At 41.4% G+C, this 23502-nt stretch overlaps 1 protein-coding gene across 2 annotated transcripts; it reads right to left on the bottom strand.

Annotated features, from left to right (window-relative positions):
- Positions 1–241: 241 nt before the first annotated feature.
- LOC119724163 (protein timeless-like) lies at positions 242–19966 on the bottom strand. 2 transcript variants are annotated; one of them, XM_038195095.1, is made up of 25 exons: positions 19563–19966; positions 18355–18441; positions 17325–17432; positions 15669–15763; positions 15129–15190; positions 14223–14403; positions 13215–13336; positions 12801–12861; positions 12375–12428; positions 11378–12109; positions 10484–10641; positions 9869–9938; positions 9278–9378; positions 8376–8498; positions 8116–8222; positions 7522–7717; positions 6441–6645; positions 5262–5368; positions 4499–4550; positions 3894–4023; positions 2978–3040; positions 2815–2862; positions 1890–2090; positions 1204–1351; positions 242–795 (listed from the first exon to the last, which is right to left on the bottom strand). In XM_038195095.1, the coding sequence occupies exons 3-25, from the start codon at positions 17422–17424 to the stop codon at positions 708–710; spliced, it is 3204 nt and encodes a 1067-aa protein (XP_038051023.1). In that variant the 5' UTR covers positions 17425–17432; positions 18355–18441; positions 19563–19966; the 3' UTR covers positions 242–707. The 2 variants fall into 2 exon arrangements, with proteins under 2 accessions (XP_038051023.1, XP_038051024.1); XM_038195096.1 differs by lacking the exon at positions 18355–18441.
- Between the last annotated feature and the right edge of the window lie 3536 nt (positions 19967–23502).

Genomic DNA, 23502 nt, shown 5'->3' with positions numbered 1-23502 from the left:
CTGTTTATGGTGATTAGAATAGATCAAAACGAAGGTCGAACCCTGTTTTGCGGTTGAGAGGTCATTTGCCTCTTAAAACATTTCCTCTCATCTAAGTATTCTTCAGATTTTTTAAAATTCAGTTTTCCTAAAATACAAGCCAATCCTAGGAAAAGGATTGTTTTAATTTTGAAATACTTATTTTCATCCCCGGCAGAACTCCAGAAGATGAAAGGCGAGACCAACTACTTGTAAAAACCTCAAAATTTACTGTGCATAATTGGTGACCCAAGATGGCCGACAATTGCTTCACTGCATGAGCACTGTCAGCATGGGTGACCCAAGATGGCCGACGATTGCTTCACTGCATGAGCACTGTCAGCATGGGTGACCCAAGATGGCCGACGATTGCTTCACTGCATGAGCACTGTCAGCATGGGCGACCCAAGATGGCCGACGATTGATTCACTGCATGAGAACTGTCAGCATGGGTGACCCAAGATGGCCGACGATCGCTTCACTGCACGAGCACTGTCAGCATGGGCGACCCAAGATGGCCGACGATCGCTTCACTGCATGAGCACTGTCAGCATGGGTGACCCAAGATGGCCGACGATCACTTCACTGCAGGAGCACTGTCAGCATGGGTGACCCAAGATGGCCGACGATTGCTTCACTGCATGAGCACTATCAGCCAGTCCAGTGAGCATAGCGGTCAGTGCACGGACTCACGCCTTGGCCTCTTTCTCAGCATTCAACTGCTGCACAACACTCAGCCACATGTTCTTAGGAAGCGACGCCATCTGACTGGAAACCCTAGAAGATGAATACAAAACAGGGAATTAATTACAAATAATCAACTCTTTGCATAATCCTTTACAAAGGGGTAACAGTCTGGTGGCGCAGATTTGGTGCCCAAATGGATTTCGAGTAATTCTTCGATAGCTAAACGTTATAAAAAAAAATATTTCAGTCGATATATCGTTCCAAAGTGAATAATGTTTGTATTGGTAGAAAAACAGCAATTTAGAAATGGAATGTATTTTTCCCGACGAAACTCAGGAAAATCAACTTTAACAGCGAAAGATGAATGATCATTGCGGTATAGTATATGAAGGATATCCTAAATTTGACAAGTGGCTTTTTTTTCCATGCAAACACGGGTTACTGAGTTTGTAGGCTTCGTAATTCACTGACACCGAGCCGTGGTCTGGTTCCACTCACCTTGATGTTGTGGGTTTCTCGTCTAGTTCCTGACCTGTCTTGGTATTGTCAAGGCCGCCGTTAGGTTCAAAGGTCGTGCAGGGCACCTGTAGCTCCAGATACTCAGGAGACAGCTCACCCTCCGGAGTCAATGCGAAACCAAGTTTTTCTAGCGGGGAAAAAAAAAAAAGATGTAAAAATAAAATTCTTCAGAAATATTTACCGCTTCACAAGGATGGATTACAATTCATTACTATACCTCATACATATTCATGAGCAATAGGTGTCTCCTTATTGGCTACCGCTGAAGTCGAACCCTGTATTTGTGTACTATTTCTATTCTCCTACTATGGATGGGATCCTAGTCCATTGCAGGCAGATGCTAGTACCAACTCTTATATACTCCTGTGTAGAGTGAGGCAGTAGGGGTAAAGTGGCTTGCCTGAGGACACAACACATGCCAGTTGCTGGATTCGAACCCCTGACCCTCTAGATCCTGAGTCACAAACCCTAAACCACAGTAACACACATTCCCTTGGCCATTTTTCAAATCTAGGCCTTGTTTCCAGCTTTAGGGACATTCTGCAATATGACCTATTGGATTCACTGGAAAATAGTTCAAACTTAGATTCTGCCAGAGGGTCTAATTCAGCCGAAGCAACAAACTTGGGATGAAACCGCGGTTTTGAAAATTGCCCCCGACTCACCACAGTTGATGTCGCCCAGCATCTTGGCAGCGTTCAGGCACATCTCGGCGGTCCAGAACGCCGGGATGGAGGGGAACAGGTGATGGGAGTCCTTGGCGCTGTGCATTCCCACACGCCGCAAGATCTCCTGGAAGTGGGGATCGTTCATGGCCAACTCGTCTGCTTGCGAGAAGGCGAACAGCGGAACCGACTTCATTTGAACTGTGGGGAGAGGGGGGGGGGGTGGAAGGAAAAAAGGACAGCTCAAAGTAAGACTATCGTTTTGTTTTTTTTGTCTTTTGACATTACCAGTATTGAAACCAACAAAGGTACACCGTAAGCTGGACCAGGTCCAGAAAACCACGCTAGATACTTTGACTTTATAGAATAACGGCACAGAAGATCCCTTCGAAATGTAATGAATGCTACCATGAAATTGCCCATACCATAAAAAAAGCATTGTTATACCTCTGTCTTGAATACTGTATTTTTATTGGCCTAGAACGATCACTTGTTAAGTTTATAAAAAGTCATGGCACACTCCCTGTGGGATATCACGTACACCGGGATTAAGCTATGACTTTGTACGTACGGTACGTATGGTGTGAAACGCTTGTATCGTTGGTATCCATGCTATTTTCACAATGTTTTCACACATGAGTGAGAGCAGGGAACTAGCAGACGATCAGCCGTTTCGAGCATGCGACATGCATGTGAGTTGGCGTTCGATTGTCATGATTGTTGTGTTTACTGCTGTTTGTTTTCGTGATTTTTACATCAAAATCCAAGACACAGGTATAACAAATTCGCCTCAGGTGCTATGCGCCCATCGGGTGTTCAAAATGTCATATCCCACATCACAGCAGTCAACAATTGTAACTTCACCTTTTTTTTTTCCAGAAGTTTTGTTCTTAAAAATGACACGTTAAAGTTTTTAAGTACTTACTGTGATTCAACCAAACCACGGGCTCAACGACTGCCGTCTTGGGACAAGCTGGAAGATAAGAAGATATGGATGAGAGTAAAGTGGATATCATTTTTAGGCACGTAGGATCAACAAGTGCAATAGATGTATCAGTAAGTTAAAGCAAAACAAGTTAAAATCTTACCTAGTTTGGCATAGCATGTTTCCAGCAGTAAGTTCTGCAGGCCACGAATCTGAGGCTTGTAACCTGAAACCAAGTAAACAAACAAACACAATTTTTTAAAATTCCAACGCTTGAACGATTGCCGTGATGTCACAAAATGGCTTTTGCATTCACTTTCATGCTTTGAACCCCCTTTCCTGCAAAAAAAAAATAAAATTCACAAAATGTCATACATTTACATAGAAAAAGATTTCCATCTGACGTAGAAGAGAAATGTTTCGCTTGCCTAGAACTTATTTCTAGAAGCGAGTAAAGCCATCAGATTTTGAGTGCGTTCGATTACTTCCCCCGTGCTTACTCGTGCAAGCGCGACAGCGTTCGATTTACCTCTCACGTGACTTATCGCGCTTACTCGAGCCTGGTCCAAGTAACCGACTCGCCGAGCCGGTTACTTGGGTAAGTATCCCATAAGGCCATGCAATAAACATGGCTGCCAACGTGATGTCCGGCGGGCGTCTCAGGCTGTGCCCGAAACGGGCTTCCAGAGCTACAGCTATACGTCTATTGTCAGCGCGTCCCGGCGAATTTTCAATGGGCGTGGACCAAGACCCTATGACCTAGACCTAGCTCTAGACAGTTGATTCGGATCATTGATCTCCATTAGTAAGACCGAATGCAGCCTGTATCATGTCAAGTTCAACTTTCTAGTTCTTACACGAAACTTTACCCGCAACCGTTCGTTTATTTTGCTCCACTGCGCATGTCTGTCATCACGCGAGGAGCAGGCGCAAGTAAGCTGGGGTAAGTAATCGAACACACTCTCTGTGTCACACTAGGACAAACAAAAAATTGGTAACCACAGAAAGTTCTGGCTAAGCACAATTGGTTACCGGCCAAAAATGCCACGCAATGTATACTGATTTTGGCTGGTTCCCACCTTTGATGGTTAGCGCCCTGATGCAGGTTTTGACGTTGTCCTTGATGTGGTTCGTCTCGGCAGTCTCGTCTTCGCTGCCGCTGCTGTGCATTGTGGGTAGGCTCAACCCTCCCTTGGCAGTCAGCGATTTCTGAAAAGTCAGAAAGAAAAATCCAGCGAACATCTGTTAAAATCAGAGACGAAAACGGACACAGGAATTTTGCAAAAGAGAAAGTTAAAGGCACATGGGATCATTTGCTTGTCGTGCATTTTGTTTGTTTCCAATAATAACATCGCTCAAAATCCAAAGACGAATTTTAAAACCAAACCTGTTAAATTTCAGCTCGGCACAAATGACGCTTTTCGAGAAAACAGTGAGACAGCATGCTTAACCTTTTGATCACGAAACACGATTTCGTCCATAGCATTCTGTATTTCCAAAAATTAGTCAATTGACTGATCGTTGGAAATCACCTACGTTTCTTGATTTCTTCTAATGACAGCAAGCCAGATGGAATAATTTCACAGGGTGTTTAGTACCAGTACAATCTTTAATCCAAGTCAGCTTTTTGATGATAATTTGGTAGGTTACTTTGGGGAAAAATGCAAATTAGTCTTTAAGATACCTTAAACGGGGAATATTCATCCTCCGAACTGTCATCAAGCTCCTCATACTTCCTGAGAGAAAAAAAAAAAGGAGCATAAAAATTGAGTTGATAATCCACTTCACGTCCGATGACGTGTATGCACGTCAAGCTTTTGCGGTATTCAGAACGGATGATGGATAAGCACGCAACGAGCGAGGCTAGAAGTATCTATCAGTGACCCGCTCACAGCGAGCGAGGCCAGAAATATCAGGGTGTGTTCAACAAGTTTACTTCATGTCTTTTTAAACACCTCTTTGGCTATGTTATGGTATGTGCCTCTTGCGAGCAGTTGTAAACATCTCCTTATATGGAGATTGCTGAGCATGTGGCGTGCACTGCGCGATGTGGCGTGCACTGCGCGATGTGGCGCAGAACGCAGCAGTGCCAGTGTAGTGTGAATTTAGGACTATCAAAATACGGTCCCATTGGTGGTATTGCGCTTGCCTAAGTGAAGACTGTGATCGTTCTATCAACCAATAACAGGGAAAAAAGGGACAGGATTTCATAGGAGTCCAAATTTCATGTGACACTGTAAAAAAGTCCCTAAAAATGGTAAAGGGGCCAGATTTCATAGGAGTCCAAAATTTCATGTGACACCGGAAAAGTGTTTAGCCAACCAGTGTTTTATCAAGCATTTTAAACCACACACGTCACGTGATGTGCTCTCGACCAATAGGAGTGGGTAAACTGTCTTAGGTATTTATGAATGAATGATTAAGTGATCGGAATCAATGAACGATACCTCTTTTTGCTTGTTGAGGCTGCAATGTGTTCCATCAGTATGTCAGGGTTGTTCACGCTGTGCTCGGCAAAGACTTGAACAATGTGATCCATGAAGTCCCAAGAACTCTGAAACGAAACCAAAACGAAAACAAGAGATGTCATATGTCATTATCTGTTTGGTCACATCACCCTTGTCCATATTTACAAGGTCCATATTTACAAGGGCGGATCCAGAACACAAATTTTGGGGGCCCCCACAAAGTGGGTCCAAAAAATTACAGCGTGGGGTTCGGGGCGCACTTAAGGGGCCCAAAAAATGTTTGGATTCTAGATGCTCTGTCGTGCGATCTGAGGCAATTTCTAACCACTTGAACCCATGGCTTTTTTTTGGGGGGGGGGGGGGGGGGAAAGATAGTGGTGTACTCATTGCCTGCCTTTATTGCGACGTCACATAGAAAATATTTTAAAAATTGGGTTTTTTGGGGGGGGGTTCCAAATGCAGAGTCATGCTGATTCAGCAACTTAAAAAAACATAATGTGCATTTCTGTTACATTACTCCTGGAGAAAAAAATTATCTTTTTTTTACATTAATTCTTTGGTACGTGAATAATTGCAAGCATAAATAATGCTCTTCCTTAGATTTATCAGTTTACGTTATTAACCCTCCTATGCAAACATACAGTCTGTGCCAAGTTGTTCTTTTTAGTTAAAATCAATCAAGTGACTGTTTTCAACAGTTAAGAGCTCCCAGCCTTCATAAAGCAGGATTGACTGGCTGTGACTCTTTATGTAACTTGTTACAGCTATGCTTTGATTGCAGGTGATTGATAGGCCAGCTATGAATACCACTTGTCTGCTTTTGTCAGTTGACTGAATTTGACTAGTCACAGCGCTTGCTTGAAGTATGACCTGACTGTTGGTGACTAGCCTGTGTAAAAGGCAAGGCAGGGGAACAGGATTGATATTTTGACTGTCTGTGACTGTTCAGACAGCAGGAGGGTTAAAGCTGCAATACGTCCGCACATGTATACACCTCACAACTCACAAGGCATGAAGGTGTATGATCGGTTTCAAGTATTCCATTCTTTGTTCTGAAAACCCCTTGGCCCAGTTCATGTAGTGATACCAGCTAGCCTTTAATGTTTGGTACCAGTGTGGTAGGCGTTCATACATATTGTCACCGTTGTCAATCATTACCTGGGATATGCAGTCCTCAGCCCCATGTTCCCACAGATCGGCAAAAGTGTCCAGTATCGATAGCTGGTAGACCAGCTTGTGATTCCGCAGATCGACGGCGGTGTGGTACATCAGTGTGAACGCCGCCTCGTTTTCTTCTTGGGTGTTGCTGCTGAACTTCGTCAGCAGCTCGTTGTAGGTCAGCAGGACTTGGCGACTTGCCAACCTTTGCGGAGGGAAGGATAGAACAAGACAAAAAATAGTTATGACATCCAAAAAGATCAAAGTCAAGAAACTAAGCAAAAGTTTTGCAAAAACTTTCCGTTTTTGAAAAAAAAACATCCACAAACGTACGGCTGTCTGCTTCTACTCCTGTAAAAGTCAAATTTTCTTAAACAAATCGAGATTGATTTGGTGGAGCACTTGAATTATAATTGAGTGGTCACAGGTTCAAACCCTTTGCGTAGGTTGCACTCAAGTAGTTTCTGGTTCGAATCCTGTCCTAGTCAAAGTTACTTAAAGGTTAAGTCCATCATTTGTAATTTGTGCATTTTGTTCGTTTGAAGCAACAAACGCCCCCAAAATCTAAAGAAGGGTGCTGAACAACTAACCTGATGACATTTCAGCTCAGCTTCAGCTGTATATTCCGAGAAAAACAGCATTCTAGGATCCCGATTTCAAGTCAAAAGTTGCTGAATCATGTTTTGAATTGGGACTGAATTCAGCGTCCGAGACACGTTCTCACTGAGCCGATTGCAGCTACGCGATTGTCGCGCACCGATCCAACAAATTAAAGCAACCGTGCGAGTGTGTGCATCGTAACTTCCAACGATGTCGACTTCGGTCAATGGACTGATCGTTGGGAATAGAGAGTTCAATTGACGAAACCGTGTTTCACGATCAATAGGTTTAGCATGGTTTTTCACTATTTTCTCGAAAAAGGGTTATATCCACTGAGCTGAAACTTCAACAGGTTAGGTTTGGAACATTCTTCTTTGGATTTTGAGTGGTGTTATTATAGGAAACAAACAAAATGCATGAAATGCAAATGATCTTATATGCCTTTAAAATGAACTACAAATGATCGGATTAAGGCACTCACTGCTTGACGTGCTCTTCACAGTTGAACTTGCTGTTTCCTTCAACGGCGTACGCCTGCTCGCTGGTGATGATGCGGAGCAGTTCGTCGTTGCCGACGACTAGTGCCCTCAGGTACTGGACCGACTCGTTCTTGGGACGGAACTTGCGCAGGAGGAGCAAGTAGAGCTTGCGCAGTCCTTCCAAATGACAAAGGCAATCTGGGGGAGTGGGGGGGGGGGTGGATACAAAAACAGGAAAATTAGAAAACAAGGATCCATAACTAACATTTTGGTATATTAACCCTTCTACCCTGAATCCATCAAATCCTCTTTGCCAGAGTGGAGGAATTTATAGAATTGAGGTTACAGAAGCCGTTCTAGGCCATGGAATGCAGTCTGTGGGCCGTGCAGCTGCCACTGGACAAAGGCCGCTGTGCAGTCACGCGTGCAAACCGGTCAAGCGAGGCACGATAATCCCAGCGTCAAGTGGTTAAGTTAGAAATGGGAGTGCAAAAGCCTTTAAACTCGATAATCTCAAAAAGTGATTGACGTCCTTTTCCTTGGCACACAAAGGGTTAATCTCAAGATTAAAACCCTGTGACAGGTAGGATACTCACTCATGAAGTTACTCAGACTCTCTCGCTCCTCGGTTCCGAGTTCCTTCTCCATGAACCGCCGAGTACTCGACAGGATTTGCCTCAGACTGGCGACAAGAAGATACAATCTGAGAAGAGAGTGAACAAAAACAATGTGCTCAAGAGAAGACTAAAGTATTCGATTATTTAAACGTGGCCTTGATCAACTATTCAAATATTACAATCTGCCAATTAAGTTTCGCAGCTGTGAAGATGATTTACGACTAAAGACGGCACCCTACCTTCTGAAGAGGATGTTGGATTTACTGTCGGCCGTCGCGTCGCCGGTAGCGAGGGTGAAACTCTCCCACGTGTTCAGAGTGACGAACATGAGATACGTGACCACCATGCTGGACAAATTATACCTGCGTTCAAAGAAGTAGAAAGAAGACTTCAAATTCCTTGATTTCTTTACAGTTGTTGTCATCTTAAAACGTAGATCTCATGATAGTTTAATACGGGTGAAATGACAAAAATTAAACAAGCTGCTTGTTTTTATCATCAACAATAAAAAAAAGATTAGTGTTGTTTCAAAGAAGAAAAATGCGCCTTTAACTTGTTGAATAACCACTTCACAATTTTTGAATTACTTGTGGCTGGACAACAATTCACCATCGAAGTGATTACGTAAGATCTGGCACGGCAAATATGGCCACCACTCACAATGGACTCAAGTATTCTCTGAGCATTTTTGTGTTGTTTCGTACATTGGAAAAGAATCTCAAGGTCTGACTTTTATTTGTGTGATTACAGCTCACAGCGAAACAGCTGACCGTTGTAAGGTAACATTTATTGACCAATTTTCCAAAAACGATTCACTTCACTTTGAATACACGTACAGTACCATTGGATTATGTACATGTAACACTTCTCGCTCACTACTATGTAAAACTTCGATAGTGAATTCTGTTTTCTCAGGTAGGCTGATTCCCGCCCTACAATCAGGATAAAGTAGGAACATCTGCTCGCAAGGCTGTTTTGATATTGACCTAAAAACATTTTTTAGTTCCAGACACCAAAAAAAAAAAAAAAAAAAAATGGAAAGTTTGGAGTTGGAATGAAACATGCCCAAAAAAATGAATTTGTTGAAGCGTATGGTCACAGATCTGAAAATGGTGAATTTCCAACGGCAATCAAGGTTTACCTGACGTCACTGTAACTGATGCAGGGCAGCGACGAGAAGGGAAGAAAGTAGGACATACACCACAAGACGTAGCAGTCGTTAACACGCTGCAGAAGATTGTCCTGAAAAAGAAATCAGTCAGAAAATAAACAACATGATTATTCTATATAATCAATCTTTCCATCTAGTATGTGTGGTCTAGCGGTGGAGCACAGAATTCATGATCGTGAGGTTGTGGGTTCGAGCCCCGCCGTGGCCATGCGTGTTGTGCCCTTGAGTAAGGCGCTTTACCTCAATTACTCCTCTCAACCCAGGTGTTAAATGGGTACCGGCATTATTCAATGCTGGGAAGGTAACAGACTCGCTGTGGAGGAGGTGTGGCGGTCCCCCACAGCAGCATATGAGTCTGGCCCAAACGCTTAGAAAGAGAGATGGCACTCCGTTCCTGTGAACACAGGTTCGTCCACTTTAGCTTTACTTTACTTTTATTCACTACATAGCAATTTTAACAATCAATCTCTCCATCCAGTACATAGCAATTTTAACAAGAACAGAAGTCTTGAAGCTGTACGAGGACCAACAAGTTTTGAAATAACTCTCCAATTAGCTCACCTGCGATAATAGAATCAATCGGTTCAGTCCGTGCTGACAAAACCTCACGGCAAACTTACACAGCCGGTTTCTGGAAGTCAAGAAGGAAAACGATTTGCTACTCACAACTTTTAATGATAAATATACTTTAATTATTGGGTTCTGGCCATCCGCAACATCACAAGCTATGGGAAAGCAGTGTCTCTTGAGCAATTACCCCTTTGGGGGTGTGGCATACTTTTTCATAAAAAAAGGGGGCATATTCCAAAGATGGGCTTGCGGAAGCCCATATGCATTTCAGGTATACATTCCGTGAAACTCTCAGGATCACCTATGGACACCTCAACAAGTCCAAAAAAATTGCTTGGCGCTTTTCTGGAATTTTTTTGTCTCGTGATTTAATAGCACTTGGGTGAGCTGTGTCCAAATGCTAAAAGGAAAAGCGAAATTATCTGAATCATTTTTTTTCTCTGGTGACACCACTTTATTTGGCTATGTCTGAATGAGGAAATTATGAAGGTGACATTTTTTGACCGACAAATGTTAGAGTAATTAAGAAACTTAGCACAACGGACTACACTATTGAGAATGTTGCCTGCGCTGGAGTTTCAAATGTTCAACTTGATATGACCTTACCTTAATAATTCCTGCTTCCTGCCAGTTCCGTCCATGGACGTGCTGCTCGTACTGAAAGACGAACCGGTCTCTGACGAACTGGTGAAGGACGACGAACTGTTATCTGAGGATACGCTAAATGTCGAATCGTTCCCCGACGTCCTGCTGTCGGTATCGTCCTGTTGCAAGGAATCACATCTGGACATTAGCAATATTTAAGTAAAAAGGAGACCTGTCAATAAATACAGGGAGAACTTGTGGACAAGTTTATCCGTAAAAGGCCATGCAGATTTTGAACAACTTTTCCAGAATCTTCCCAGCAGCTGATGTCATGAAACAGTGCTTAGGATTTAAGCAACAGATTTGTTGCGCAGCTGCGCAACAAACTTACAATAGATTCGAAACTTGGCCTAGCTACGTAACATTTTTAAATAATTTAAGCATCTTGGGACGAGGGTAGTTAAATCATTTACGGAGGCTGTTTGTGTGTGATTTCTGTTTGGTCATGAAACAGTCGTTGAGTCGTCTCCGCCTGCCATTTTAAAAATAGTTTTGACTGACTTTCTTAGGAATCGTGTGGCAACTCTAAGAATTCTGTTACGGAAAAAGAGTAGTCCAGTTCTAACACAAAGCTGTGAGTGTCTTGCATGAAGTTTGATAACTTCAGCAATGACAGGCTCCATGACAATCACGAAATTGCCTGTAAAAGAGTTAATTTTAAGTCACTTACGCCACCTAAAATTATTGTGCAAGTTCACCATAATGCGTTGCGTAAAGTCACAGACTTACGCACTATGAAACTTAACTGAAATGTTGCGCAGCGTGAAATGTTGCGCAACTTACGTAACAAATTACGGCGCAAGTGGAGTAACGCCATTGCGTAAAGTTTCGTAAAATCGGCTGCAGATTTCATACCTCTTCTGATGCCTGGCTGTCTGGGCTTCCACGGGGATCCTCTCTCGGCCTGCAGAGATATTCTCTCGGCCTCTTGGAAGAGTTGTTCTCGCTCGTCGTCTCTGTCGTTGCGGGTGGTGGCGACGCATCCACGCTCCGCGGGGACTCCTTCCCCGAGCAGGTCGAGGAGTCATCAGCGAGGGCGAACCCCGTCAAGGAATCTCTCAAAGAATCCTCGTCGGTCGAGAGATCCCTGGGAGATGGCGGCACCCCCGGCGACGAATCAATCCCGCTGCTGCTACTACTTGTCTCCGAGCTTTGACCTCCAACATCATCGCCGTCGTGGCTAGTAACAGGTGCGCCACCACCTTTTACCGTCTCACTGTTCTCATCGTCGGCTTTTTCGTCCGGATGCTTCTCGGCCGACAAACCTGTATCGCTATTAGAATCCGTGGCAAAACCCTCCGACAGGGGGAAGCCAGAGTCACTGCTCGAATAACCCAAGGGTTCACTGCTTCCAGAGGAAATGTTATCGTCCAGCGTGTGAATCTGAAAGGCAGAGCAGCCGTTTTTTGCAAGGGGTGGGCTTGACTCCCTCAAAGTCTTCCACGGTGACTTTACGTCGACTTCAACGTTCTCTGCGCCCGTTTGTTCAGGACTTGTACCGCTTGACTGCGTTTCTTGCGACGCAGGTGCAAAGAGAGTTCCTTTCTCGTACAGCTTAGCGGCTCGCTTGACTAAATCTTGAGACATCTGAAGTGACAAAAAGGAAAGCCGTGATCAAATACTCAAAAAATAAATAAAACACCGCCAGTTGTTTGGAGCAAGTTGTCACATAACCAAACAACTAAAATTGTAAATGTTTCCAATAATGAGGTATTGAATGACCAAACTGAAATAAACTTCCATTATTTTATTTAAGAGTGAAGTTAATTCTACTTTGCACGTTTAAGTTACTGACATGTGAAACAATCTTTGACATTCAATTTTAAATCTTTTTTTTTTTTTTTTTTTTTACCTGATCGCGAAACATAAGCCGGACGACTTGTACCATTGCTGAAATCCAAATCTCCTGCAAGAAAAATTAAAAAAAAAAAAAAAATTAACAATATCCAAATAAAAGTTATTTATTTAATTTCTTGTGATAAAACCATATTGGCCACGGTACTGGAGCTCGCTAACCTGAAGAGTGGTCTGGGTTCGAATCTTGCCGGGTGCACAATGTGGCTTAGGTTTGTCAGTTCGTCACGTGAATTTTCCAAAAAAATTAATTTGGCGTTTTTCTTTCATACTTATAACTGATATTTCCTTGACTGTCAACCAATAATTCTCATCGAAATACAAAAATAAGCATATAATTTTCGCTTAGCAGCATTCTATAAATAAGCATATAATTTTCGCTTAGCAGCATTTTATAAATGTAACCACAACAGAATCTGCTTACCGCTTCTTCTCTGCTTAGCATGCTGTGGATAATTTCACCAAAGTCGTTATCCAGCATGTGTCTGTATTAAGCAAAAATGACAAATGTAAACGTAAGATGTATGTGACTCGTCAACACAAAATGAGCATAAAGTTGGACTTTTAAAAGAAATTGAGATATTTTTATTTCTGGATTCTGCCGAACAAGAGCTTTTCAATGGTATATAACATTTGGGGTGCTGAGTTCGGTAACGGAAATATACACCGTTAACTAAATTGAAGTTGTAAATGTAGTTTTTGAGAAAATGGCATTTAGAAATACCCTGTTGTATTACAGTGAATGACACGTCGAGAAGATCCTCAAACAAACTGTTGGTTTCACTTCCGGTGTTTTCCTTGACGGGAAAATGTCACGGAAGCAAAACTAGGAGCTCACCTGACAATATCATTATTGCTCTCCATTCCGGTGTTTTCCTCGATGTGGAGTATGTTACGGATCAACACCAGGCAATCATTCATGGATTCCATGGAATCCTTGTCCATCCGGTATGATCCATGCTATAGGTTTACGGAAAAGATTGGAAAAATAAAAGGGAAAATGTACTTTACATTTCATTTATAAATAAAGTTATAATTTCAAACAAGAATGCAAAAAGTTCAGAAAGGGCTGCCGACAAAAATGTGGAAAAGCTTATTTTTGCAACCAAAATGCTGGTTCCTACATATTTTGGGTGCATATTAGCATATGCAAAGTGAATGTGATGTCATGAAGCATTCACAGCAAAATCTCCTGGAGTGCAGCATCTCACAACCGGTTTCATAAAACGTTAACCATTATTTTAAAACAACAGCTTGAGACCACCCATGTGATAGGCTCTTAACCAATAGACTTCAGTTTTCTGAGGTGCAGCCAGGCTTGTGAAGTCACACTAAGGTATTACGCATGCATTCTGGGCTCCTTTGACCAATAGGTTAACAAAATGCACACGCCTTGTCTTTAAGAACGTGTACGGCATGTAAAGGAACTTAGTTTCACCATGGATCCTCTACACAAGGATAAACAACACTCCTCTGAGCTTGTGTGCAAAATGTACGGAACGGATTGTCTACATGCGTGATATGCCACGACCGTGCACAGAACAACGCATAGAACATGTAGGACAATGCGTGCACACGCGCCCAACAGCTAGCTGGCTTCCTACAAATTTGACTGTGCAGTCATGCATGAGTGCACGTCTCGCGCACATGCGACGCCCAAACATGCATGCAGCCAGAAATTTGGGGAGTTGTTTATCCTTATGTGAAGGATCCATGGTTTCACCTAAAAAAGTGGTTTCTTATTTTCTTCTCTGAATTAGTGTATAAAAAAAACTGTCTCATGTTCTTATGAATGACAGCATAACAACTAGAGAGTGGGACAGACAGACAGACACACTAATCTTACGTGTTCTAGTTCGGTGCTCATCTGTTCCAGGATTGCCCGGACGGGCGCCTCCTGTACGAAGTGTTTCTTGATCTTCTGCAGCATGTCTTGCAAGGTGCGTCGTTGGTCCCAGTCCGCCTTGGTCATGTTGGGATGGACCGGTAAGATAACCTCCAACGGCATGGAAAGGTTCACCAATAACCTAGACAAAATGGATAATTTTTTCCAATAAACTGACTGCGTGCATTATAACAAGGCTGAAAAAAAGTCTCCGGTTTCTGGTGTGGAGCTTGGCCCAAAAGTGGGGCGGCAACGCAGTTTTTTTTTTTATTGCCCCTCCTTTTTTTTTCTTTGTATGTCGGCTGGTGTTGCAGATGACGCCTCGATCCCCTTAAAACTCTCAAAAATATCCTTCAGAGTGGAGCTTGAGGTGACCTAAAGTAAAGCAATTACGATCTCGACCGACACAACCAACCTTCGGGAAATTTGCAAGAATCAGGGAAAACGGTAATAACGTTAGACCGTACAGCGACATTGACATCGTGCATGAGCTGCCAGGCTGGTCATTAGTCTGTTACCTTACATATTGCGCTAACTAAAAAGCGTTTACAGGTTCCAGATACACGACCATTGCTCCCTCAGTCTGGCTTCCACACGCACAATTGCGAAATTCCAACACCGTCTGCTAATGGTGCCCGACTAAATTTAGTGCAAAATATATTATATATAAAATATATATGGGAGCCCAGAGAGCCCAGAGAGGCCACCTAAAGCTTACTCGATTGTAACCCCATCTAAAAACATGTTACAATTGTGCAGCAGCAGGATTCCAGTCAAACCAGTGAGTTTGGCGCCCTTTTTTTTTTTGCCTAAGAAACTAACATGTGAAGAAGAAAACAAAATTCAAATATAAATTGCAACTCTTACCTAACAATGGCTTGGAATGCTTCGACGTTGTCCTTTGCAGCAGAGAGTATAGGCAATAAATCCTAGAAAATATAAAGATTGACAAACATTTCAAAAATATGAACCCCAAAAATGGAATATTTCTTTTAGTGATTAAATGGCATTTAAAAAAATATTTTTGGGGATTTTCTTTATATTTATCTGCAAAATCAATCTAACAGGTTTTACAAATGAGTTAAATGCATTTAAATAAGGAATTTTTTATAACACTTTCTTGCAAGATATTTCAAAACATCATTTTCATTCTCTTGACCAAACAACGTTTTTGTCAAAAACAAATTAGAATTAGTTTTGAAGCTACAATCCTGGCCAAATCTCGCTGGGCCCCCAACCCCCGGCCCCCGTTCAATGTTGTCTCTCATTGCGCGGTGTGTGCTCCATCAGCTGGAGAGAACAACATTGACCGGGGGAGCGGGGGAGCGAGTGACCGTGGCAGGCTCAGGAAGTGTCCCAACCTTTTGGCCGGGATTGTAGCATTTCAATCTTTCAATCAAATCTTACCGCTTCTAAGACCTTGGAGTTGGCGATGTTGACGCGCACCGGCCGGGTCACTTTGTTCTCCAGCTTGAGATTGTCCAGCATCTCTTCGAGAACATCTGAAGGAATTAACGGGGCACATCCATGACATGAATTTTACACTACAATATTTTTTTCTGCAAAAAAAACATTCTGTTGAAAGGCATGAAAACTACAAGTCATCCTTTCTGTTTGAAAATCAAAAAAGAATCTCTTATTAGTCACAGAGTATACCTTTTTAATTCATTTAAAATCTTCTGTGCTTTTCTTTTCGCAACTGAGGGCGCTGTTGCTGTGATGTCATATAAGGCACGTGCTTCTCAGTTCAGGGGATTTCTGTTTTAAATTGTGATGATTGGGTTGTTTGTTTCCTTTGTAGACATCACTTTTCTGACTATTTGGTTTGTATAAGCAGCGAATGTTTTTCATGAATACATCAAATCCTGTTGACATAAAAAAAAAAAACGATGGCGAAGTTCCGGCCAATTAATTCCTGTTTCCGTGGCAACTGTATACGGCAGCATAAATTTCCATTTTAAAAAATGAGGCAAACACACGGCCTTTTCCTGTCACTATGGTAACTATGTAAGTGGATCAAAATTACCATTTCACTGCACTAGACTCAAAGTGCCTGGGGCATTGTGAGAGTTCCCATTGCCATGGTTACAATGCAAATAGGACAGGGGCTCTTTATCCGACATAATCACGGCAATCACTGCAGCATAAAAAAATCCCAAATTTACAATTTTAATGACTTTCATGACCACGTGAATTATAAGACCTGGGAATCACAGAGGTACAGAACAAATTGTGTACAAATTTTGCTAGTTGCACGGAACACATTTTTCTGAGGGGCACATTTTGTGCAACTTTCTACTCCTCTTAAATGTATGAAAACTATTTGACATCCTTTTGGGGTTAATTTTATAGTCTAGGGGCTAAACGTTAAGGTTTGATACGCGATAACCCGCCGCCGCGAAAACCCACCGCTGCGAAAGGGCGTTATCACGACCAACCAGTATCATCCACGAACCCTCAGTAACAATGTCTCGGCCAATTCGTATTGGTTGTGTAATGCGCGCGGCCGCGCGCACCTGTTTGGCCTAATATATGCAGCGGGCATTCAAAATAATTCATAGTACTTCCGAAGCAAACTCGCAAATTTCTTCCAGTAATTATGTAAAAGATGCAGCAAGACTTTTGTGCAATTTCACTGGTCAGCTCTTTTGTTGTGTGTAGTATGTGTGGGGCTGAAAATGGACCGTAATTGCCTGCAGAAGTCGCGCATGCGCACTAGTTTCCCTAATTTTCAGGGGGAGATTTTAGGACTTGGCCTAGACGTTGTTACTAACGGTTCGTGGATGACATTGGTTGCCCGTGATAATGCCCTCTTGCGGCGGCGGGTTATCGCGTATCAAACCATAACAGCGAAGTGGATTTGATTCCTAACAGAATCGTGACTCCTGATTTGAAATCAGAATCAATGCCAACAATTTTGGAATCGTCCAAGCCAAGCCTACCCTGCGCCATGCAAGGCCCAAAATCTCCAAAACCACAAAACTAACATTCAAAACCTTGTGAAAAAAAGTTTAAAACATAGATTTACTTGTTCAACAGACTCACGGCTGACTTTCTACTCACCTTCGCAGTATTCGGAGATGATGTAAGCGTCGCCTTCCATGTGCCCCAGGCTTGAGGCGATGGAGTTCAGGCCTCCAGATGCCATGATTAGCATCTCCATATTGACAGCTTACTTTAGGCAAAACGGGAAAAAAATAATCCCAATCAACTCTTTATGTTGCAAACATTGAATATTTGTGAACGTGGAAAGAGCCTAGTAATAATGTCAGAATATTTAATTTGTACCGTGAAGTATTTTACTTGAATTAAAACACTTTAAACTGAAATTCCATACACAAAATAAAATTGCAATGTAAAAAAAAATTGCTTACATGACTAGTTGGACTGCATCAGGGCCAATACAGGGCGAGTAAAAAAAAAAACGAAACCCAAATGTTGGGACCATTGTTTTAGGGAAGTTCTGCATGTGTAGCATTTTCAAAATAAGCTGTTTTTTAGTACAAAAATCATTCAAATCACTTATGTACTTTTTTCCAGTTACTGAATTTTAAACACAACCGCCGTTTAAAGGTTCTGTCAACGGATCACAAAAAAGTTCAGAGTTCTTTCAACAAAACGAAACAAATCACATGGGGATGTGTGTGAATTGTTTTCATTTTGCTGAAAGAACACTGAACTTTTTTGTGATCCGTGGACAGAACCTTAAAACGGTGGGTGTGTTTAAAATTCCGTAACTTGAAAAGTACATAAGTGATTTGAATGATTCTTGTACTAAAGGAAAGCTAATGAATTGGGCTTTCACATCCTAGATTTTGAAAATGCTACATGCAGAACTTCCCTGAAACAATGGTCCCGACATTTGGGTTTCGTTTTTTTTTACTCACCCTGTACACAATCATTGTGCACAGCATTCTATGTGGCATCTCACTTTGTTCATTTTTGTTGGCTTGACAGTGAACTAAATGGGAACTTCTGGTAAAAATAGGAAAACCATATTTCGGTTTGTAAAAAAATAGGATTTATACCCCGATTTTGAAATCTCCAATTTTTCCCACCACTACAAATGTTAGAATTATTAAACCAGTTGTACCTATTTTTGTAGCCTCCTCTTAAGAATTAACGATGCTGCTGAAAGCGAGATGAAATACTGCGTCTTTTTTGCTTGGAATGTGTCTCTCTGCAAGTAAAATATTTGACTGACAGTTCAATTTGCGGTACATACATGTTGCTTTGTCGGGTAGCTGTAATTAAAGGGAATGTACAACATTTGCTTTTGCTGCAATTTTCAGAAATAAATGGATTGGGAGGATTAGTATGTTATAGCAAATATTGTTATACTGACTTGTTTCACGTTTTGGGTTCGTAGATGCTGGAAAAACCAAGATACCAATCATGTTCTAGTAGTGTGGTTCCCTGACCCCACTTAAGATGAAACGGAGCAATTTATAGACTTTGGGGACTTGTAAGATCAGAGAATCAGTCTAGCAGGCTTGTAGTCTTCACAGGTCTGTAATCAATTACAAAGAAAATGCAGACGAACTAAATATGAAAAATTAGGAGCACTTTTTTGAAAAAAAAAGCCAGTTTAAATACGGTTTTTCTTGAAAATGTCAGCACACCAGGAGCCACAACTTTACTACAGGATGCTTTAGACTGTCATTCCCTACAATCCAGTAAGATATATTTCGTGGTAGTTTGATCATTTTTGATGTTTGCAAATGTTGTATTTTCCCTTTTTAAGACCCAGTACCAGTAACTGGAGCGCTGTACCTTTTTTCCCCTACGGTTTGTAAGGTTCATCCAAAAAGACTGCAGAAATTCTGTTTTAGGCAGTGAATCTTTGACCTCTGGCACACTATATCACTTTGTTTTAAAATTCAATTCAATGATTGTTTCACAACATTTCACAACATTAAGAACAACAATGTATAATAAATTGAAAACATTATACCAAAACTTAAAAAAACTTTATGGAAAAAATAAAAATCTTTTAAATAAAACCACTGACATGACTGAATATTGTGAACATGGTGAATAAAAATGGTTAAAAACCACTGAAAATAACCCCAAAAATTCACTGCGCAGAGCCCCATAGTTCTAGGGGTAAAATGAAGGTTTCATTAGACAAATAGGAAAAGACATGAACATGATGAATCTGGGACAGAGAAACATATCCAATGAATTAGAAAATACTTTGAAAATGCAATTGGCTCTCCGACTTTTTACACAACCAACGAAACAACCAAAGAAAGAAGTGACGTCTGAAGTTTATAAACAGTTACATATCTAAATACTTACCAAATTCTTTGGTGCTTTTGTAGAAAATTCACATCCTATTCCCCAAAACAAGCATGATCGCCACACTGATTGCGAACATTTTCCATTTCACGATCAAGTTTTGCCTAGGTAAATCAGTCAAACAGCGTCAGCTCAGTTGTTGATTTGAGTTTGACGGCAACCAATAAAATGTTTCTGACTAAATTCTCCACAAAATACTTCTTGCGAGGATTCCTATTCCACAAGACGAGACCGCAGGTACGAGTGAAACGTCTTGGTCGTAAGCCTCCTCTTCTGATGAATTCAGGACACTTGCAAATATGATTTTATTGACATCGTTTTCACCACGAAGATTCAGAGCATTGACATTGAAGGTTCGTGTGTTGCATAAATTGGCATTTGACGAAAAAGAATTGGAGTACGGTGCTCCTGAAAAACCACATATATTTTATATCGCCCTTTTCGATTCAAACGTCTTTCTGGAAAATATCCTGTGTACAGTATCAAAATCAATCCCGGTATGAATAATGTATTCATTAAAAAACAACAACGAGCAAAACGAACCCCTTTTTGCACAACAGCATGCTTTAGTTGCCGTGCTGGTGGTCCTCTGTTTTGGCTGTTAGAAGCATCCGTAGCCACTGCTGATCTTTCGCGTGACAACATTGTACACGTGTTTCTCCTGCACGTGTATGTTGCAAAGAACTCGCACCAAACAGCCGTAGATATTTGAGAGCACTGTACTGCAGGTTGACGTGCTCCGTACTATACTATTGTGTAAATAAAATATTCGCCTCCAGGCTGCATTCATGGCCGGAAGCATCGATTTATTCATGAGAACAAAATCATTCATGTCATCCAAGACGTCCCAGGCTCCGTAGTAAATTTGAGAATGTAAATTCGAGATGCAATGTATTTGAGATGACAGTCACATCTAATGCAAACTGCACTGATCGTTCGCTTCAATTCTCATTCTCAATGGGGCGAACAATTTTGCGGAAAAAACATATAGACCTAAAAAAGACAAAAACCAGCCGACAGAAGTTAGCAATTCAATTCACCCGGAACTTGAACTCGTTGCAATTTGACGAAACCTTATTATTTTTGTTCGAGAAGCGACACTATTAATTTGTTAAGTTTACTTTCTTATTCCTCCCCGCCCGGTCTTAAGGAGGAGTTTTCGCGCATTGTGTGTGTACTGTGCGAGTACCGGAACAATGGGAGGTACCCCGAAAGGAATGCCCACCGACTTGCAGGGTACCGTTTTGGTACCCCATAAATTTTCACGAAATATATATACGGATTTTACTCAAAAACTAGGAATTTCCAAGGTGGGTTGATCGGTCGCAAATGGAAGAGTTTTAGAAAAGGGATATTAATAAGTCCGAATTTCAGCCCAGGAAATTAATTTTGGTTAAAATAAGAGCATTTTAAAATTTAGTGTGCGACATTGCAAAATTTTAGTACACGTGAACAAAATAAGTACCCCACTCATTTGCCTATGTAAGGGTGGATGTGTGGGTGTGGGGGGGGGGGGATAAACATCTCCCGTTTCTCTCTGCACGTGACCAGATAACACGTGCACCTTTGTCATCACTTGTTATATTTTGTTCAAGGCAGAGATTTAAATCGCGCAATAATTTCCCAGGGGTGATTTTACGGGCGATTGTCATTCTGATTCACCTGGGAGCTTTAGGCCTACGTTACCGCACGGCGCGTGCTAATTTGCCACGTTTTTTCAGAGAGCAACGCGCACGTGTTAGTTTGGACTTACGGTTCAGCGGTTTTTGACTTACATCATAGCGATTTTAATCTTATTAGCCATTAGCACGGCGGCCGAGGTAGGACGGAGAGGGGGGGGGGGGAGGGGAAACAGTGCAAGTATAATTACATCACCCATGTACCCGAACGCACTGGCAAAGTTACCCGTAAACACTGGAACACTGGCTGCCTTATTAATTGTGGTTGCAAAAGGGGGGAATTAAAGCTAAAAAACATATAAAAGACATATTTCGACTCAATTAAATATTTTCAAACAAACATGATTTATTTCATCCTTGAAAAATAATTCGCCCAACATTCTTCTTATATTATCACTTAAAATCTCTTTTTTATTTATTTATTTATTTATTTATATATTTATTTAGTTCCCCAGCCAACTTAACATACAGCAAATAGCCGCCAATTACAGGCTGAGTAACAATACAAATTTATGATAAAATTACAATTATAAGAAATATTTGAAGCAAGTAAGCAACTAAACTTGCTTTTCAAAACTTGCTTTCGATCAAAATCACAGCCCATGCTGCCTCAGTTGCGGCAATCGAGGTCACATGCATATTCATACACAATTATTAAGAAATATATACACAATATAAATCTTTTACTTTTGCCTGCATGCTTTGATGCTGTACAAACGTGGTTAACGAATTTTAAATTTGTTTGTTTGTGTTAACGAAAATACTACTAAGTTTATTTTTTTCAGATTTCCCCTTAGATTTCCCTGTTTTAACCGACTAACACAGTTTAACTTGAGATAAAATCCCCATATTTCGAGTTGCACCTCGAAAAAACAGATGGTTTTTTTCACTTGCTGTTTTCCTAGCAATATAAATGTTATTCACTTTTGAATGGGACATTGAACCAAAAAAAAAATCATCGATATTTAGTTATTGAATTATTTCTTCACAAATTATGCCCGCCAGACAATTCGCCTCTCGCAGGGCGTGTCATTTTGTGCACAAATCGAAAGCCCTTTATCAGAGGGCTGCAGACGCCCAAAATCGCAACGAAGTAGTATTTCGTTAAAGCAACACAACTGAAAATTCGTGGCTAAAAAAGAAAAATCAATTTCTAAAGCATGGGGTATAGCCTCGATCAATCAAGCCCCGCCCCAAGCCCCGCCCCTGACGCTTTGACCAATCACATATTTGTTGACGTGCGTGCACGTCACTCATCTCAATGTCCCTATTATGGTGCACGTGCGTATGGTTTGGCTTGCGCACGTGTTCGTGAACACGTGCGCAGTGGGCGGAGCTTACTATCTATTCTCCCATTGTAAGGGTGTGTATCAAAAAAAAATATGCAAACAAAATATTACGGAATGCCAGACGTAGTGTAACTAACATAGATTATAAAGTTATGGTTTGAAAGATACGCCTTTCCACTTTAAAATGAGACATCAAACTTCCAAATCTGATAATTTTTGACAGAGTTATGAGTAATTTTCCAAGAGAGGTCAAATTGACCATGGGACCAAGTTTTCAATAATTTTAGACATTGGGACTAAAAAAAAGTAGTAATTTCTTCTGTGTAGATATTTGCCCGGCCCACACAAATGTGTGTAGCGAGTAAACACAATTTTAAACACTCTCTTGCAATCACCTCATGCTAAAAATGTTTAGTAATACATGTAGTAATTTCTCCGGTGGGTCTGTGAGCAGTTTATAAAATGTTATAAAAAAGGGGGCATGGTACGCCAAATCAACCCGTGACGTCATTGAATATTATTGAGCGGCGCTCGAGGGTCAGTACTTAAAATTATTATGCATAGACGTCATATTTTTCGGTTGGACTGCGTCCCTCCAGCGCTATGTAAACACGCACTCGACTTTGGGGTTTTAAAGAATTCAGGATACAACTTGCCGCAGGCTACAACTTCTTAAATATACATTCTACCTGCGCTTGACAGTTTTCATTTTGATAGATATTAATATATCTTGTAGTATGAATGCTACATGTTCAGCTACGGGCGTTATACGCACACGAACGTACGAACGTGTGCACAAATGTCGGAATGTTTTTGCGCACATACCGGACATTTAATCAATATCACGTCTGTGATTGGTCGAGACACCTAAAGGGGAGGGACTTAATGTATCGGTCGACAGAGTAGCCACAACCAATCAAAAACGACTTCGTGCTTCGAGTTGGGCTCCATAAATTATCCTTTATAAATCGC

The sequence above is a fragment of the Patiria miniata genome, unplaced genomic scaffold (genome assembly GCF_015706575.1).
Source record: "Patiria miniata isolate m_02_andy unplaced genomic scaffold, ASM1570657v1 HiC_scaffold_18, whole genome shotgun sequence".
NCBI classification, from domain to species: Eukaryota; Metazoa; Echinodermata; class Asteroidea; order Valvatida; family Asterinidae; genus Patiria; species Patiria miniata.
Note: the sequence above shows the minus strand (reverse complement) of the source record. Positions and strands in the feature narration are given on the sequence as shown.